Source organism: Hydractinia symbiolongicarpus, chromosome 3, assembly GCF_029227915.1.
Source record: "Hydractinia symbiolongicarpus strain clone_291-10 chromosome 3, HSymV2.1, whole genome shotgun sequence".
Classification (NCBI taxonomy): Eukaryota; Metazoa; Cnidaria; class Hydrozoa; order Anthoathecata; family Hydractiniidae; genus Hydractinia; species Hydractinia symbiolongicarpus.
In genome coordinates, this window is record NC_079877.1 from 26,017,475 (window position 1) to 26,038,095 (window position 20,621).

General features: G+C 36.1%; 3 protein-coding genes across 3 annotated transcripts; 1 reads left to right on the forward strand and 2 right to left on the reverse strand.

The window, feature by feature from the left end:
- Positions 1-771: 771 nt before the first annotated feature.
- On the reverse strand, positions 772-4,176 carry LOC130636998 (uncharacterized). Its single transcript, XM_057446852.1, has 2 exons — positions 4,141-4,176; positions 772-3,545 (listed from the first exon to the last, which is right to left on the reverse strand). The coding sequence occupies exons 1-2, from the start codon at positions 4,174-4,176 to the stop codon at positions 1,557-1,559; spliced, it is 2,025 nt and encodes a 674-aa protein (XP_057302835.1). The 3' UTR covers positions 772-1,556.
- LOC130636491 (uncharacterized) lies at positions 3,907-11,336 on the reverse strand. Its single transcript, XM_057446230.1, has 2 exons — positions 10,627-11,336; positions 3,907-8,101 (listed from the first exon to the last, which is right to left on the reverse strand). Exons 1-2 carry the CDS (start codon positions 10,757-10,759, stop codon positions 4,692-4,694), a joined length of 3,543 nt encoding a protein of 1,180 aa, XP_057302213.1. The 5' UTR covers positions 10,760-11,336; the 3' UTR covers positions 3,907-4,691.
- Positions 11,337-12,403: 1,067 nt separating this feature from the next.
- On the forward strand, positions 12,404-19,358 carry LOC130636494 (DNA-directed RNA polymerases I, II, and III subunit RPABC3-like). Its single transcript, XM_057446234.1, has 3 exons — positions 12,404-12,638; positions 17,967-18,231; positions 19,010-19,358. Exons 1-3 carry the CDS (start codon positions 12,566-12,568, stop codon positions 19,125-19,127), a joined length of 456 nt encoding a protein of 151 aa, XP_057302217.1. The 5' UTR covers positions 12,404-12,565; the 3' UTR covers positions 19,128-19,358.
- Positions 19,359-20,621: the final 1,263 nt, after the last annotated feature.

Below are 20,621 nucleotides of genomic sequence, written 5' to 3' on the forward strand. Positions count from 1 at the left end.
TAGGTTTTGGGTGTACTTACCAATAAAAATCAAAAATAGGATCTTTGACTTGAGATAACCAAGAATATTTTACGTACTATAGTGCTAACAGCCTTTTATAACCTTTGGGTTTAAACTTCTTTGAAGTAAAGAAATATCTGTCATGACCAACAACAATGTTTTTTTCATGTTTGAGTCCCTTTTCTGCACCATACTATCAACTTTCAACGATAAAGTTTATGATGAGATGGCGCCAAATTTGAATAAATATACAGACCGGAAACATTCAATAACAAATGAAACGAATATGGCGGCTTCATTTTTATTCCGTGAATCTTTACTTTCTTTATCTTTCCTCGCAAATCTTTTTAGCAAGTTCAGTAGTATAAAAAAATGAAAATAATGTTCTTTTCACTTGTCCAACATTTTTGCTATTTTGATCTTCAGGTTCTTCTAATCACTTTGTGTACATTGACTCGTGACCATCACAAGAAAGAAAAAAATATCCCACTGTTTTTTAATTTAGCCACCCGTTTGGCAAATGTGTAAAAACACTCAATTATAAATAATTCAGCACTCACTAAGACGTAAACAAATTTGATTTATAGTTGGACTGTTTTATGGAGCAGACGACCAAGTAAGTCAGTCTGGTCTTTAAAATCAACACTTATCATTAAATTTCATTCAACAGCCGTGCCGCAACGCAGTTCGCCTCTTCTTTAAACCCGTATAGGCGAAAACCCGTAAAGGGACAAATTCTGTTGATCGTAAAGAACGGAAATTATATAAATATCAATATTTGTCAGCTGTATGTGTTAAAACGTTACAAAAATTAACAGCGTAAAAAATATCTATATATAAAAAATTTTAGACAATCAAAAAATCTTAAAAAATAAAAAAAGTAAGGCTGCTTATTTAGCCACGTTATTAAATATGTTGTCCACTCAGATTGACAGTAATATAATAGATTAAGGCAGAAATATGAAATATCGCAAATCTGGCATTTCACTGGCTGGAATATTTCACATATAACTTCGATGCTTTAGCACGTGACTCAGACATCCCCGCAAAACAAATGACGTTGCGTCACAAGCATGTTAATCAGATTCCAATGTTTCTCAGGTATGCAAATAAAGACAAGTGACAAAATCTTGTTCGTTCATACACCCGCCCTTTTCATAAGCAACTCAAAAAATTCGGCTCAAGGTTAAGGTTTTATTTTTTACATGCTAACTGTTGCATACTTAATACTTATCGACTATCTATTTGAAAAGAAAAATTCAATTTTGTTCTTGCTCCGTAAGTTACTGCACCAATAAAAACAAACGTGGAAATGATACTTAATGACGTTTTCTGTATGAAACTTTAAAAACATTTCTGGAAAACAACTGTTTTCCTTGTAATCCCTGTTTTTAACTTTTTTTCCCACTTCAGGCTGGGTTGTTACTTACAAGTTTCTTCGTCTTTTAAAACTCATGTTGCTTATAAAAAGAAGTGTGCATGCATAATTAGACTAATGTATAAAATGAAAAGATAAATTAAAATAAGATTTCAAGGTTATCGATCATAGTTTTAGATCATAGTTCTATCTCGTCCATTTGTGAATAATAAATAATAACATTATACCAGTCCAATACTTCCAGTTCATTTTCACCGCGAAGCTTCCATACCCTTCCTTCCTCTTGTATGATCAACATACACGCATCTTCGCTGTTCACACTCACAGGCAATCCGCGCAAATAAATCGCACCGGACAACTTCCCGTCCTCTTTTTTAGAATAATGCAAGTAACCAGCCGGCGTCACTTCGAAGTGTCGTCGATCCCACTTTGGGTTACGCTTCTTGCCTCCGCTGAGTTTTTCCAAGTAGCCGCTCTTCACTGGAAACGACAATTCATCGTCGCTTTCGAACCCTGACTTTTGTCGTTCTATTACAGTCGCTTTCTTCAGCGAATATACTCTCGTAAGTGTGTCGTCTTTTAGTTTGGTTGTGTGCGTTACAACTTCTTCATACGCGTCCTTTACAGGTGAAACCATGGGTAAAGATTGCCTTTTCTTGTCTACACTTGCCTGGGTCGTTGGGTCAGAAGAAACTGGGTGATTTTCGCTCAGCTCTTTAACGACTACATTTTCTTTCGAATTCTGCTCGGCGTGTGTTTTTAACTCGTGTTCTTTTCTGTTCGACATCCTTCTCTGTTTCTGTTCCACGCTCTCTACGGCCCTTTGAAGTTGCTTCATAAAATTCGACACGTTCATCATCCAAACTTGAAAGTCCGCAGTTGGACTTTCTCCAAATTTCTTTTTCAGCAACAGCGACATCTCTTTGGTGGTATGACAACACACCTCCAGTACACCAATCCGCATTAAATAGTTTTCTGCAAATTGCACAACGTTCTCCAGGAAGTCCCGACTCAGCATGCTTGACATCTCTTTGCTGACTTTAATCAGCTTCTCCACATCCTTTTTCATGATTTCAACTTCAGCGATCAATCCCTTCAAAGAGGCGTCAATCGGCGTCAGCAATCCAGGCATAACCTTGTAACACATCAAACATGCTTTGTCTGTCTCGTATAACTCTTCAGTTAGATACTGCAATAATGTATGTTTCTTATCCGCACTTCTCACTTCAACTAACTTCACAAGAGCGCTTAGTTTAAACCCGTACGCCCGACCACGATTGGTTCCACCGTTCATATAGTTACCTAACGATAACACGTATTCTAATAGTCTTACAAAATCTTTGTTATCGATTAGTGTTTTGCAGGCTTCCATCAGTTTTTTTATCGGTTCCTCGATGCCCGCTAATTCATCAGGTAGCTCGCGAACCGTTAGTAAAATATCCAATCTCTTGCCGAGTTGTGAAATGTGACATAATTTATGCATAAACTGGTCAACACTGGGCATGTCGTTTATATTTCCTTGAAATGACTTATACATCTCAATCTCCTCCGTTGTGGGTTGAAAACGTTTCAATGACGTGATTTGCTCAGATGACAACCCAGCGTCTTCATGGAGAACACTTAATTTGTCTTCAATATCGGAACTAGATAGCTTAAACCCGCTTAAAAATATGCCAAAGTTTTGTGCTTTTCTGGGATCCAACAATGTCTTTTGTACTGGTTTAATGTTCTTTTCAGGTTTTGAAACAATTTTTTCAGCGTTTGAACTCTCTGTTCCAGTATTGAATAATTTTTCCAGCTTGCTTGTGTCCAAATGCATCATCCTATCTTGAGCCTCCTTCCATATCGATGATGTTATTAAATTATCGGGAATCTTAGTCCAAAACAGAGGCTTCATTTTTAAATTGGGTATCACATCTTCCTTCGCTGGTAGGTGCAACGACATGGCACCCGTTCCTGGCAGTGGTGGAGGTGGAGGTACGGCACCTAGGGGTGGGGCGGGCGGTATATCATCGGTTTTGATTTCAACCACAGGAACATTTGTTAAAGTATGAACAGGGCTACTTGGACTGCTCCGCACGGTCGTTTTATCATTGGTAGGTTTTTGTTCGAATGTATGGGATTGATAGACCTTGTTAATGTTCTTTTCACTTGTCCAACATTTTTGCTATTTTGATCTTCAGGTTCTTCTAATCACTTTGTGTACATTGACTCGTGACCATCACAAGAAAGAAAAAAATATCCCACTGTTTTTTAATTTAGCCACCCGTTTGGCAAATGTGTAAAAACACTCAATTATAAATAATTCAGCACTCACTAAGACGTAAACAAATTTGATTTATAGTTGGACTGTTTTATGGAGCAGACGACCAAGTAAGTCAGTCTGGTCTTTAAAATCAACACTTATCATTAAATTTCATTCAACAGCCGTGCCGCAACGCAGTTCGCCTCTTCTTTAAACCCGTATAGGCGAAAACCCGTAAAGGGACAAATTCTGTTGATCGTAAAGAACGGAAATTATATAAATATCAATATTTGTCAGCTGTATGTGTTAAAACGTTACAAAAATTAACAGCGTAAAAAATATCTATATATAAAAAATTTTAGACAATCAAAAAATCTTAAAAAATAAAAAAAGTAAGGCTGCTTATTTAGCCACGTTATTAAATATGTTGTCCACTCAGATTGACAGTAATATAATAGATTAAGGCAGAAATATGAAATATCGCAAATCTGGCATTTCACTGGCTGGAATATTTCACATATAACTTCGATGCTTTAGCACGTGACTCAGACATCCCCGCAAAACAAATGACGTTGCGTCACAAGCATGTTAATCAGATTCCAATGTTTCTCAGGTATGCAAATAAAGACAAGTGACAAAATCTTGTTCGTTCATACACCCGCCCTTTTCATAAGCAACTCAAAAAATTCGGCTCAAGGTTAAGGTTTTATTTTTTACATGCTAACTGTTGCATACTTAATACTTATCGACTATCTATTTGAAAAGAAAAATTCAATTTTGTTCTTGCTCCGTAAGTTACTGCACCAATAAAAACAAACGTGGAAATGATACTTAATGACGTTTTCTGTATGAAACTTTAAAAACATTTCTGGAAAACAACTGTTTTCCTTGTAATCCCTGTTTTTAACTTTTTTTCCCACTTCAGGCTGGGTTGTTACTTACAAGTTTCTTCGTCTTTTAAAACTCATGTTGCTTATAAAAAGAAGTGTGCATGCATAATTAGACTAATGTATAAAATGAAAAGATAAATTAAAATAAGATTTCAAGGTTATCGATCATAGTTTTAGATCATAGTTCTATCTCGTCCATTTGTGAATAATAAATAATAACATTATACCAGTCCAATACTTCCAGTTCATTTTCACCGCGAAGCTTCCATACCCTTCCTTCCTCTTGTATGATCAACATACACGCATCTTCGCTGTTCACACTCACAGGCAATCCGCGCAAATAAATCGCACCGGACAACTTCCCGTCCTCTTTTTTAGAATAATGCAAGTAACCAGCCGGCGTCACTTCGAAGTGTCGTCGATCCCACTTTGGGTTACGCTTCTTGCCTCCGCTGAGTTTTTCCAAGTAGCCGCTCTTCACTGGAAACGACAATTCATCGTCGCTTTCGAACCCTGACTTTTGTCGTTCTATTACAGTCGCTTTCTTCAGCGAATATACTCTCGTAAGTGTGTCGTCTTTTAGTTTGGTTGTGTGCGTTACAACTTCTTCATACGCGTCCTTTACAGGTGAAACCATGGGTAAAGATTGCCTTTTCTTGTCTACACTTGCCTGGGTCGTTGGGTCAGAAGAAACTGGGTGATTTTCGCTCAGCTCTTTAACGACTACATTTTCTTTCGAATTCTGCTCGGCGTGTGTTTTTAACTCGTGTTCTTTTCTGTTCGACATCCTTCTCTGTTTCTGTTCCACGCTCTCTACGGCCCTTTGAAGTTGCTTCATAAAATTCGACACGTTCATCATCCAAACTTGAAAGTCCGCAGTTGGACTTTCTCCAAATTTCTTTTTCAGCAACAGCGACATCTCTTTGGTGGTATGACAACACACCTCCAGTACACCAATCCGCATTAAATAGTTTTCTGCAAATTGCACAACGTTCTCCAGGAAGTCCCGACTCAGCATGCTTGACATCTCTTTGCTGACTTTAATCAGCTTCTCCACATCCTTTTTCATGATTTCAACTTCAGCGATCAATCCCTTCAAAGAGGCGTCAATCGGCGTCAGCAATCCAGGCATAACCTTGTAACACATCAAACATGCTTTGTCTGTCTCGTATAACTCTTCAGTTAGATACTGCAATAATGTATGTTTCTTATCCGCACTTCTCACTTCAACTAACTTCACAAGAGCGCTTAGTTTAAACCCGTACGCCCGACCACGATTGGTTCCACCGTTCATATAGTTACCTAACGATAACACGTATTCTAATAGTCTTACAAAATCTTTGTTATCGATTAGTGTTTTGCAGGCTTCCATCAGTTTTTTTATCGGTTCCTCGATGCCCGCTAATTCATCAGGTAGCTCGCGAACCGTTAGTAAAATATCCAATCTCTTGCCGAGTTGTGAAATGTGACATAATTTATGCATAAACTGGTCAACACTGGGCATGTCGTTTATATTTCCTTGAAATGACTTATACATCTCAATCTCCTCCGTTGTGGGTTGAAAACGTTTCAATGACGTGATTTGCTCAGATGACAACCCAGCGTCTTCATGGAGAACACTTAATTTGTCTTCAATATCGGAACTAGATAGCTTAAACCCGCTTAAAAATATGCCAAAGTTTTGTGCTTTTCTGGGATCCAACAATGTCTTTTGTACTGGTTTAATGTTCTTTTCAGGTTTTGAAACAATTTTTTCAGCGTTTGAACTCTCTGTTCCAGTATTGAATAATTTTTCCAGCTTGCTTGTGTCCAAATGCATCATCCTATCTTGAGCCTCCTTCCATATCGATGATGTTATTAAATTATCGGGAATCTTAGTCCAAAACAGAGGCTTCATTTTTAAATTGGGTATCACATCTTCCTTCGCTGGTAGGTGCAACGACATGGCACCCGTTCCTGGCAGTGGTGGAGGTGGAGGTACGGCACCTAGGGGTGGGGCGGGCGGTATATCATCGGTTTTGATTTCAACCACAGGAACATTTGTTAAAGTATGAACAGGGCTACTTGGACTGCTCCGCACGGTCGTTTTATCATTGGTAGGTTTTTGTTCGAATGTATGGGATTGATAGACCTTGTTTCTACTCGGTGGTTTGCCGGCGTAAAGATCTAACTCTTCGTCTGTTAACTTAGGAGGTAACGGTGGAGCTTCTCTACTTTCTTCGTGGTAAAAATTTTGTAGATTATAGTAGGACCTGTCTTCTGTGTTCTTGCGAGGTTTGGAGACCGTAGCGTACTCTACCGACGTTTCGTAAAAATTCGTGGTTTGCGGAGGAGAGTATTGTGGATAAGATACAACTCCATTTTCTGCCGGTTCGCTCTCATTGTTCTCTTGGACGTAGGACAAATTTAGCATGTTGTAACCTTTATCCGGAGCACCTACATGATGTTTTGACTGCTTAGATGAAACCTCTTCCAAGTGCGAGTAATTATTCGAATCAAACGCATTACCCATTTCGTTACCAAACCGTTTATTGTAATAAGTATGGTCTGGAAAAGAAGTTGGTAATACAGGAGCTTGATCTGGTGTCTGATTGTGCTCTGCATGGCGGATTGTCCACGATAGCAACCCGGTTTGGATTTGGTCGTTTAAAGAGTGTACTATCTCCCTCACCTTCTTCACCTGTGTTGACGCGCGTATAGGTGCGTCGATGATGTTTAGAATAACACCTAGCTGTTCCAGCTCCTGGTTGAGTGAACGAACAACGTTTTTCAAGTAAGATTCTTGATCAAATGGTGACATGCTGGACGAAGCGTTGTCAAATTCACCCTTGTACGCTATTGGTTTCGCAGCTTCTTGAATGGCTAAGATCCAATCATCTCTTTCTTTCTCGACCGACTCGCTATGTCGATTTCCAGGTATGCGAAAAGTGTATTCTTTTTTGCCAATAATTAACAAAAATCCATTATCTTCAAGTTTTCTTATAAAAGTCCCACCAGTTAAGGAAATAATACTCAACGCAGCACCATCATTCGATTCGTCGCCCAACTTAAAGTACAATATTTCTCCGTTCGTAACACGAACATGGCGTTTCGCCCACATCAGAAACGCAGCTGTGCGACCTTTCTTTTCGAGTAGGCCTTCTTTGAGCACAGTCTTGCGTCGCACTGCGAAACTTTCACTGCGAATGGGCTGTCCGCTGTTTAATTGACCAACAATGGATAAAATCAATCGAGATATGCGATTCTTTTCTTCGAATGAACCTGCATCTATCTCAATCTCGGTGGCATCGTCAAACTGTATAAACAAACTGGTCGAATCATCCGCCGACTCCGCGTTTTTAATCGACGCAAATGAGTAACTTTTTTGCCTTTGACCCCTCTGAAGGAGAGAGAGGCAGTCCTCTTGACAGTCAATCTGCAAGACGCATTTCACGGATTTGTTATTTTTGCTGTATTTATACACGCCGAAGTTAAACACCTCTCCACTTTTTTTCGCACTGCCATCTCTCTCATCCAACATTTCGTAGGGTGCAGATGCGATTCCCAAACCGTAGGCTTTCTGCACAGCATTATCAACGGATAATTTACCTAAAAAACACGAAACTTACAAATATACAGAGAGCATAAAATTAAGGTTACATATTATACAGTCTTGTCAGTTTGGGAAAGGTTTGCCGGTTATATATAAGTAGCTATTCCTGCTAAATTAAGGACAGTCACAGCTTAAGTTTGCATTCAGAAAAATTGTGACTCAAGATTAGTTTATAATTATATTTTTAGATATGTATATTTTATAGAAATTCAGAACCAATCATGCTGATTTGCATAAAAAACGAAAAGAAGTCCAGACGCAGATTAGACTGAATAACGCGACCTAGTAAATATCCCGATGATTTCGGATTATTATCCGGAATACTGATACCGAAAACAACTTTCCTTCAGTCCGCGTTATTGACTAGTATATGTAAATATTTTATAAGGCGAATTTTATTAACCTATGTTGACCTAATCTGTGACAATACCCCTATTTTTATATGTTGCTTTTAAGCTCTATGAGAGTTTACTTCCATCAAACAAAAACTTTGCACCTGATAATCACGTTAATCCAATTTTCTTAAGCGGTTATGAAAAACGCTTGTAAGGTTAAGTGAAATTTCTTACTTTCTCTTTTTTCCCCCCAAAAAACGTAGAGTAAAAGCAAAGCAAATTCAGGTTAATCATAACGAGACTAATTTTGAGGTTCTTATAAATAAAAAAAACACTGAGCAACTGCTATTGGTTTCACATTCTTTTAATAACATATGGCTACCGAGGCCTAAAACTTTAGATCGTTATAAAAACATATAAGGCTTTACTAAGAAAAGCTGAAATACTCCTTTAATAAACTTCAAAAATGGCAAAAATAGGAGGAAAATTAAAAACAATTCATATATTAAGAACATGTTTAGGCTCTCTTTAATTTGAGTGTTCTTATGAAAAAGTGTGTTAGCCTTTGTCAAAAGGTACCCCCTGAATAAATGAATTTACACGTCATAATATTTTTCAGCTCATAGACTTCCCTAACACTGTTATTCAATGACACTTAAAAACGTTTAATTCATACACAGGGGTATATACTTTTCTGAAAATAATTATTAAATGCCTAATAGCTAGTGGTAGCTTTGACGTTTACGAAAATATTCGATCACAGCAAAACTTGATTTTACTCTGACTTTAGCTTCTTTTACTGTCCACAAAGTTCGTTTTAGCAAGAACTTCTGGTGCTCTGCCCACAGAATTGTAACTGTGTATGTTCTAAGCACCACCTGATTAGTTTATAAAGCACAGAAAATGCACCGATTTGAAGATTTAGAAAAAACACAGAAGAATTGCGAGAATTAATGTATTAATGTATTAATTTAAAAACCAAGAAAAATTTAATCCTATTTAAGATTTAAAACATACTTTCAAAAGCAACATCTTCATCTTAAACCTTCTCTGTAAGTCATCAACTTCTTATTTAGATGTTCTTGGCACCTAATTGAAAGGGCTGCTCATTTCTTCCTAAAGAGGGCACTTGTCTGGGCACAATTTGTTTTTAATCATTTTTATGTAATCAAAATCCAATAAAAGTTTTTTAATTAAATGCTATGGAAGACAACAAAACAAATAATCGTATATAATGGATTACATGTCCTTATAATCGATTACATGTTTTTTTGTAAAAGCAAGTGAAAATTCGAAACCAGACTGGGATATGCATATACGAAAAACATAATTAGGCATAAAGTATGTTTATATATTCGTTATGCTTTTTGAAAAAAACAAAATAAAAAAACGTTTCCTTGATGAAATGGTTCTGTTTTTTTTATATAAAAAGTATATGTAATTACACAAGACAAGTTCAGACAATGTAGTGGTGATGAGTTGTATTGTGTGTTATATGGAATTAAAAGTCTGTGTCTAATTAAAATACCAATAACACAAGAAAGAAGTCACATCAGAAGGATTAATTAAGGCTGGGCAATATGCTAAGCATATGCTTAAAAAATCACTTACTATCTGAGGCTAATACGCGTATAAAATAAATGCTTATAAAAACAATAACAAGTACGGATGTTTTGGCTAATTTTTTTATTATTAAATATATAGTTGCAAATTTGCTAACCAATGCCGGCCTACTTTATTAAAAAACATTAAAAAGCATTAAAAACAATCATCTTATCGGCTTAACGTCTATTTTCAACATAGATAGGTAGATAGATAAATGTGTGAGGTTATATGCTGTCTATAATTTCCAGGAGGGGCGATTTAGCTTAAGGAGTCCTATAGTTTTTAATGTTCATTTACCAGACAACTCTTCACAACATTTAAAAGCCCATGTGTCATCTCCCTAATTTCCCTCTCATTGCTTGGGTTTACTTGGGGCTACAGTAACATTCACTTTCCCATATTAAATCACTATCAAGGGGAATCAAACTCTGGTCTTCTGCACAGAGTGTGACTATATTATACAGAGTTATAATGACTAACCTATGGCACCACAATATTTTTAACAACATTCAAAAACATTTATTTGTTAACTACTGTCAAAATAAGAATACATATATATATATATATAAATACATATATACCTTCTTTTACCATGTTCATCAGCATAATCCTCTTGTCATCACCACGCTTCAAAGAAGTTCCTCGACTGTGAGTTGTTACAACCTCTGATAAAGAGGGAGGCTTCTTGCGTAGTGAGAATGTTTTCCATGACATTTTGCATACACTTGTTCACTTAAATTATATATATAGCTATATTTTTTTCTGAAGGAAGGAGACACAAGATATCATTAAAAGTTTTAAATCTATAGTTAGTGTGTAAATTTAATTCATATAATATATAATAAATTTTGTGCAATTTTTGCACAGAAATCAACATGCAGAAAAATTTACTTGTATATATAGGTTCTAAAAAAGTTTTCCAGATGCAAATATATTTTGTCAAACGCCCTATTTTTTCTTGTTAAAGAAGCTAAGTGCACTAAATTAAAATAAGATAAATACGTTTATTTGGCTGTTGCATGAAAATTACCAAAATTTGATGCTATTCTAGATTAACAATAAATGTAACAAAAATTTAAAACAAAAAAAAAAAAAAACAACATAAAGATTTGCAAATATATTGTAGTAACGGTATGTTTTAATAATGCGGTTTTTCTTGGGAAATTACACCAATTATATAAGTTAGATAAAGGAACACTGGAAAAATGGTGGGATGTAGCAAGAAGTTAGCCAACTGACCATGATTTAAGCAATTTAATTTACCATAATCATATCCTGATATAATCACGTCACATATACCATACATGCAAAGTAAGCAACAAGCATTTATAAAAAAAATTATATATTACAATGCCCACGCTTCTTCAATTAAATTCTATAGATTTGAGCACAAAACAAAGGTTTATACACTGTTAGTGACTCCATATATTTGTACAATAGAATATAATTTGCTTATATAAATAAGCTAGGGCGACTTTAGAACCCTAGCTAGCTATAGCTAGTTTTTCGAAAAAACCATAGTAAAAGCGTATTTTACTGTATATAAGTTAGCTAGCTATAATATAATTAGCTATCTATATATGTTATACACGAAATCTTAAACTATAAAATTAATTACAGAAAATCAACAAAACTAATCCAGCCTGTGAACCCCCACGCATATTCCACATGATTACATTTTTGTTTTGTTTTGATGCTTGTTCCGAGAAATTGTCAAAATCAGATCAATTACGCAACAAATTAACTACTTATGCCCTTATTGGGCCGAACCCATTCAATGTAGGGAGAATTTTATTTAACACTGAAAAGATTTTTAAAAATATTTGCTTAAAATTTGTGAAACCTTTTTTTTTTGAAAGTCATCATGACCAACCTTGCCTTCTAGACTTGTTTATTTTAGTTAAATTAACCGGAAAAACAAGGTTTAGTTGAAACATAAAAGCTATTTCAAATTGTACATATATGCACGGCAATGTAAAATTCGTTTACTACGAATAAACCGTTAATAATAATAAAAAAAATTAAATAAAAAAAAATAAAAACAAAAAAAATTAAAAAAACGAATTGTTAACAGTGAATTCTATGGCGAATTAGCTTTTTGACTTCCACGAGGAAAAAACATTTGACGAATTTAAAATACTTGATGTAAATTAACATTAGACTAAAGAAGTTATTTTGAATTTATTTTGATGTAATGTGTTTACCAAGAATTAACACTTGACACTCTCTAATGGTTGAAAGCTTGCAGCGAAATATTTTGCTAACTTTTCGGTGAGGTGAATGTATCAAAGTTAAATCATAACAAACGCTTGCCCAAGACATTTCTCCCATGCATTCACCGTCGTCCAATGTGCTACGTGAAAACCCGCCAAAAAAGAGGGAGACACCGTCCGCGAAAATTTCCCTTGGTGTCCTGACTAGGCCGAAAGTGTCAAGATTTGGCCATGAAAACCGGGAACTCGCCCGTTTTTTGTGTATAACATAACCGGGACAGGGACGTTTCACGTTTTTATTTTCAAAATGGCGGGTGTTGTTTTTGAAGACATATTTGATGTAAAGGATATTGACCCTGGTGGTAAAAAGTTTGATCGAGGTAATATCTTTTTCCTCATCTACAGACGGTTTTTTAAAGAGAAAGAGAAACTCACAATTGTTAGCACACGAAACGCGACGTAACCTGGCTAAAAGAAGTGTACACAATAATGTTCTGTTAGTAGTTCTGCATTTGATGACCAACCTTGCCTAGCTAGCAGATAGATAGATGTGCATATTTTGCATGGCTAGCCTCACAAATATCAAGGGATATAACCTGTCTATTATTTCCATTAGGAGGGGCCATGGCTTAGATGGAGAGTCCTGAGTATTTAATGCTCATTTTGAGCTATGATGCAGATTCAATTAGGGCCCATGCTCTACTAGACAACACCCGGCAACATCCAACATCCCCCAATTTCCCTCACATGGCTTGGGTTAACCCGGAGCTAAGGTAACATTCACTCGCCCATGTTAAATCGCTGTCAAGAAGAGGAATCGAACCCCAGTCTCCCGCACACAGAGTACAAGAGCTATAACCACTAATTTACGGTGCCACATTCAGTCCAGGCTACTAGCTCAAAATGGAATCAACTTCCTGATTGAGCAATACTTTCCGTTTGGGAAGTTTTTAATTGTCTTATCTGGAAGTAAGTTCTCCATTTGGGAGGTTTCATTAATTTGAGAATATCAAACTTCTCACAATCTGGAATTTATGCTATTGTTGACTAAACTTCCCTATTTAGTGCTGTGTTTTTCCTGCGCGCAGACACCATAAAACATTATGTAATACTATCCCCAAAAGATGCATGCACAAGAATGGAGGTAACGAAAACATTAGTGTTGTAAAAAAAGGCTAGCACAGCGAAAAAGAGAGAGATCGACTGCTTGCTGTGCTATAGGGTGCATGAGCATCCAATACTTCTTGGAATAATGGAAAAAGACTGAATGTTCAATTCATGAGGGTTTATGTCATCATTTGTGTTTGTGTAAAGCACTGTTCACTAAGGCAAATGTTATGGTTTAAATAATAGTTAAAAGATTGCTTTCTCAGATGTCTACTTTGCGTAATCCGTTTCCGAAAATTACTTTGCTAAACAAGAATGAAAATGACAACAAATATTGAGCATAGATGCAGTGTTTGAAGTGGTACTTTGAATGTATGTTTTATTTGTGTGAATGTTAAAATAAAATTGTGTCAGTACAGCATGGTTAAAACATATATATTGTGAATATAATTCCCCCCACATTTTTATTGTGGATTTTGTTGGTTTTGAACGTTTTCCTTTGTGTCTGCTTGATTAGTTTACATTTTTACCTCAAAATACATTACCTTAAAAAAATTCAATGTGCAGGTGAAAAGCAGGACTTTTGGGTAGCATAAGATCTGAGAGAAACTATATTATTATATATACCCGTATATTATAATACCCATATACGTCTGTCCTTATGTCTATCACACAAAATTGTAGCTTAGCTGCGCAAGTAGCGAGACGCGCGCAATGCGGTATGAAAAGGACGGGCAATTCTTTTATGGATGGATTTCTTTGAATACTGTGGTCTCATCATTATTCTCATCATTCTCGGCTTAATGTCTGTTTTCCATGCTAGCATGGGTTGGACGGGGTATATTAATCTGATCTAGACTGTGTTAGATCTTAACTCAACTTCCTCTAAGTCTGTCCTTATAACCTCCTGCCAAGTCTTTCTCTGTCTGCCTCTGGGCTTTGCCCCAGGAACTATCAAGTCTCTACACTTTTTTACCCAATTATACCCCTCCATTCTTTCCAAGTGCCCCAGCCAATTCAATCTTCTTATCTGGATAACATCTTTAATTCTATGGATACTTACCCTGCTTCTTAGCTCATCTAAACTCTTTATGTCTCTCAGACTGGTGTTACACATCCACCTAACCATTCTCATATCATTCCTTTCTAAACGGTCAAGATCTTCCAGCTTCACTGCCCATATCTCACTACCGTACAACATAACACTTCTTACACAGGCCTCATACAACCTACCTTTTAACTCAATTGACAAGACTCTGCTAGTCAACAAAGGAAGAAACTCTCTGAACTTTTCCAAGCAGAACCTATCCTGCAAGTAACACTTCTTCCATCACCCCCTTCACTGCCCAACATATCACCTAAGTAACAGAAATTTTCAACTATCTCTAACGAACCACTGTTGTACATCATTGAAGCTGAAATATACTTCATTCTCTATAATCTCACCTTTGTAACGCTTCCATACAAACTGGATGTCAGCTCTTAACCTTTAACCAATACTACTGCATTTCTTATGTACCCAATGCTTGCAAGTCTGACAAAAAATTGAGTTACTACTAACCCCTTTCCTGCAAACTCCGCAAGGCCACTTTCCAACTACAAGGTCACACTTGCTGCAATACTACTAATCATGATTTTAGACTTTGCTGTGTTCACCCTTAGCTCTTTCTCTTCTAGTCCTTTCTTCCACTTCTCAAACTTTTCAACTAATTTTTCCATCAACTCTGCGAACCTAGATGTACACCAACATTTACACTAAATTCATCACTAAGTGAATTGTAATCCTGACACGCTTCTAGAATTGCTGTACATAGACTGCACCATCGTAACTAGCCACTCATCCACACCTATAGATTCTTTCTCTTTCCTAAATACTTTTCCTGAAGCTGTCTGAGTAAAAATATTGCCAAAATAATGCCACGCCCTGGAACAAAACCAAATTGCATCTTATCTATATGAATTCTTTCTCGAAGTAACAGTATCAATCACTCTTTCAATAACTTTTATTACTTGATCAACCAACTTCAAACCTTTATAGTGACCTTTCTAATGCATCACTCTTGCCCTTAAAACAATTCACTATTACACTTGACTGCCACTCACACGGAATAGCACCATCCTTTGTAATCTGATTAGCAAGACTTGTAATAAGCTCAACTCCAATATATCCAGATGTTTTTACCATCTCTGCAACAATACCTAATACTCCTGCAGCCTTGCCAATCTTCAATTTCCTAATAGCCTCCACTACCCATTCTGTCTTGATCTGCATAGCTGGCCCTTCTACAACATCATCATCAGACAAATTATCCTCATCACAATCAAACTTAGTGTTAAGCAACCTCTGATAATAATTCTTCCAAGCTACCCTTTTCTCTTCCTCTGTGCTAGCCAAAACACCTTCATCATTACGTATACACTTCTCACCTACAACATCTTGAGTAGTCTTCTTCATTTGCTTTGCTATCTTGAATACCTCATTGTGCTGGTCTTACCTCCTTAACACAGCTGCAAATCTGTTTCTCTATGCTTCTGATTTTGTCTTATACACTGCTGTATGAGCACGACGCTTAGCTTCTAAGTAAATATTTTTACTACCACCTGACTTCCACTCTTTCCAAAGTTTCCTCTTTTCCTTTATACACTGCTCAACCTCACTATTCCACCACCAGGTCTGTCTATGGCTAGCTGGTCCTTTCGTCCACCCACAGGTATCATCAGAAGCTTCTAGAAGGCAATTCGTCTGTTGTTTATATTTTTTACCTAAAAAATGCTTGTGCATGTGCAAAAAACCACAAACTTTTTAATTTTTGTAAACATTGGCAAGTCAATTTTTAACAAATAACGTAAAATTTAAACAAATATATACATTTTTATACCAATTTAGCAAACGTGATAGTTTAGCGCTTTTGCAGAATAAATTGAATAACTCACTGTTTTTGTTAAGACAACGTATAGATTGTGTGTAACTAAACTTTAAAAGTAAGACTTTCACTACCCTAGATTGTCAAATTCTAACCTCCTTGAGCCTTTTTTTACATCTAGAGAGCGTTAATAACTTCCTTATTTGTTGTTTTTCTCTAAATGTTCAGGGGAAGCAACATAATGGCTTGAAATTTCGATTGTTTTCTCATGTCTAGTGCTTCTTGTAAAAACACAAAAAGGAAGCATGGAGGAGAGGAGAATGCAAAACAATATTTACTGGTGACAAGGTACTTAAAACAACACAAAACATACACACGACTATTGGGTCTGTAAATTTACCACAAGATTAGGAACATTTCAGGATATGATACAATTCTCTCCAACTTTGAAGTGATATTGACACTGACATTTTGGAACTGTATATAAACACACTCCATCAAGCAGATGTATATATATATAATTTACCAAGCTAGATTTTGTCTGTAGAAAAAAAAGAAGCAAGATATGCCGGACAAACAATAATCTAGTTGGATACTGTTTTTTAATCTTTTTGTTACTTGCCTCATAAATTGGGTATGAAATAAATGTCCTTAGATGTGTCAAAATGAAGCCTGACCCGGTTGACAACCCTTGCAAAGAAAACTTGGTAAATCACCAGAGGTCTTTTATGTATGACTTTTAATTTGCTATCAGTCTACTACCCAGCTGAAGAAGGTTAAAAACGTATGACAGAAAAAAAGAATATTCTCTTGAATAAGTATTTTTCAAAAAAGTATGTTTGTTGGCCTGTGTAAGAAGTGTTATTTTCATAATAAACTTAACAAATAAATCTTAGAAGTCTTCAGCTGAAACTATGTTTTAGTTCATTCCCTTTACTTACTCTTAAATGCTTAGGAGTCATGCATGTCCAAGTTGGTATGATATGGCCCACATAGCGTAAGATTTAGTCACTTACGAATAATTGAGTACACACTACTGTTAGGCATTTTATCTTACATTTTTTGTGATAAACTTTTTAATGCATCATCTTCCATTATTGTTTCAATAAGCAAAGCAAATTACTATGGGCACCTAGTATTTTATGCAGACCCATAAACCAACCCTTCGTTACATATGCAAGGGGCTTAAAAATAGTATTAATTACACATTATATTTTGCCTAAACTAGTGTTATTATACCTCCACTTGCGAAATTTTACCCTTTAAATCTCACACTTAAGATTTACTCTTTTGTGCTTAGTTGTAGCGCTATTTTCTGATTTTTTTGCCCCAAAATCATGTTACAATGAACCCTCTCTGTTTGCCAAAAATCTGAAATAAAACCACCCCTCACTATATTATTAACCCCCCCCCCCCCCCCCCCACCTTGCATTCCCCTTCCTTTTAAGATTCTTTCAACCACAATTCAAGTAAATCAAAAACTACTCTTTCAAAAGTAGTGTTGGAACAAAATATGAAAAAAATGCATCATCAGCACTTACAGTACTAGAAAATATATATATATAAAGGTTAAAAACAAAATTGATTTGAGTTAAGTTAAAATAACTATGTCATTGGTTATAACGGAGTAGCAAATGCACTTGTTGGATATTTTTACTTCCTTATTTTTTCTTTCTGTTTATATTTTTTAAAGTTTATTGTGCTACGTTTCACAACTGTGGTATTATATACTTTTAGTCTCTCGATTACATTGTGAAAGTGAAAGTTTTAAAATGGATCTAATATTAGACGTCAACACGCAGTTATATCCAGTGGACCTTGGTGAGAAATTCCGTCTCGTTCTTGCGACGACGCTAAAAGAGGACGGCACACCAGACGACGGTGAATACAACCCGGTCGACACAGGCCCATCAAGAGCAGACCAATTTGAATACGTGATGCATGGTAAAGTTTACAGAATTGACGCAGAGAATGCTGGAAGTGATCACCATAGCAACAGGCTGTAAGTATATTCTTATGGAACACATATTTCATCTTTTTTTTTTTTTGTTTCATCATTTTGGGCGCGATTCTTACGTATTTCGACCACGGTGGTTTAACATGAGAGTTAAAAATGAAGCGGGAGAGGATTTTTTTTCAAATAGTTTGGTTCTTTGGCTACCTTATTCGTAATTTTAGCGATTGCAGAGAATGATTTTAAGGAATGTATTTAATTTAGTTTGACAATACAGGGAAAATTAAGTTTGGCAGAGCTGATTTTTTTTGTGAATTTTTAACCCATAAGCTGCAAATAACACCGAATTTTATTTAGCTGTATGAGATAAATACTTCTAAGACCTAATAGCAATTATATTATTTGATTCGTTAGGACAAACCTATAGCCAGAGTATCTTTGCATTAAAAAGTCTCGTGGCTAGTTCTTCAGAACTGCACTCTTCTCGTCGTTCTGATATCAAATATAAAAAAGATGATATGCGCTGGAAACGAGATTGCGGATTTCCATGATAGTATATTATTTCTGTTATTAGCATTCGGCTTGTCGTCATTAGGTTTTAGGTTCACGTCCCCACTCCAGCGCGCTCTTAATATAGTTTTGTCAGCCATTTGGTGCCATTTACTCACCGCTAACGGGCTTGTATAGCAGGCAAGAAAATTAAAGCAATGCCTTACGTATCTATGGCGGTAATGTAACATAGTCACCGTCGGAGAGGAAGAAGAGCTAACAGTTGATGGAATCCCCAACGTTTAAACTTCCCTATACTTTCTGTTATTGTTTTTAGATCTGCGTATGTTTCATATGGTGGTCTTCTTATGCGTCTACAAGGAGACGCCAACAATCTGCATGGCATGGAAATCGATCAATACGTGTACCTACTAATGAAGAAGATAGCATTTTAATTTTGGTTGTTACCATAGCAATGAGCTTGAAGTAGGTCTCGTTTTGAGATCCGATCCGATAACCATCTGCAGGCCGTAAAAAATTTCTGCGATGGTAATACTGTTGTAAAGAAAAGAGAGACAAACGACAGATTGGACATGTCTGCTATACGCTTTGTATTTAGGTTTCTTTGTAAATTCGTTATTAAAACCTATCTGCATGATTAAGGAGATACTTCACAGTTATCATGACTAAGTACTCCTTTTATAAAAAACATTAATATAAATTTCCTTTAACCATATTCAGTTTGGGGTCTGAGTGACCCGCTAAAAAGATGGGGGAAGGAGGGGTGAGAAAAAAATTTAAAATTTTGTTTTTGTTACACGTGTTACATTTACCAAAAACAACAAATATATTAGCCTATATTTTCATGTATGGTCACGAGGTTATTGCAGACGTGTGCAAATTTATTTGAAAGTTGAAAGTCGCGAGAAAGTAAATCTCACAGAAAAAAAAACTAGTCAAAATAAAGTCAAATAAGTTAATTTCAATTTTATTTAAAAACGCAAACCACAAAAATTTACTAATGCGATATTTTCCCAGATATTATTCTGGATTTTTGCCTTCTCAAATACCTAAACAGTATTACCGTAAATCGGTTTGCAAATGACAGAAACAAAAAGGTGGGCAGGTTTAACTCAAATATTTTTCAGAGACTGTATGACTGAATTAACTTACTCGTGCACCCGATTCAGCACACGCAGAGCTGCACAGTTTCGACCGTACTGGCCCTTGCAATGTTCTGTGTATTCTTGACCAACCCTTTAGGATCTTTAAAAATGCCAATATATATTATTGAAATTATTAACCCAGAATAGCCTCTTCAGTTCCTATTGGTACTGCTATCAACAAGGGTCCTAGCAATGGAGTCTTAGTGCATTTAAAGCTCCCATTTTAGCTACGAAAGTCGTGCAAGTACAGCAATCGCTCAGCTAGACAACCACCTAAGCTATCAATCCTATTTTCATGCTGAGCGCTAAGCAAAAAGGATAGATTCACACTTTTATAGTCTCTGGCATGACTTGGCCGGGGCTTGAACCCAAGACTTGCACTGGAAATGAACGCTCTACCAGAATTGGAATTTTTGAGTCTTCCCTGTCTTAGAAATTAGAAAATGAATATGTCTCCAGATGCGCCCATTTTCTCTTTCGCCACAACAACTTGTTCTGAGGACGTGGTTGGACAAGCCTGGATATATGTTTATTTTCCATTCACATATAAAATTAAGTTCGCACATACATGAAGTTTCACTGAAGTTCGGAGTTTCTCTTTATAATGTTTGCAAATTCTACACACAACGAATCGCTAATGCAGGTATTTTTTACTACAAACTAAGTATAACGATTTAATGTTTCATCACCTTCATGTCTTCTTCCTCGCCTGCATTTTTAGATTTTTAGACTTTCATTAACAAATTTAAGTAAAATCAGACAAGTCAATCGCATTTCTGTGTA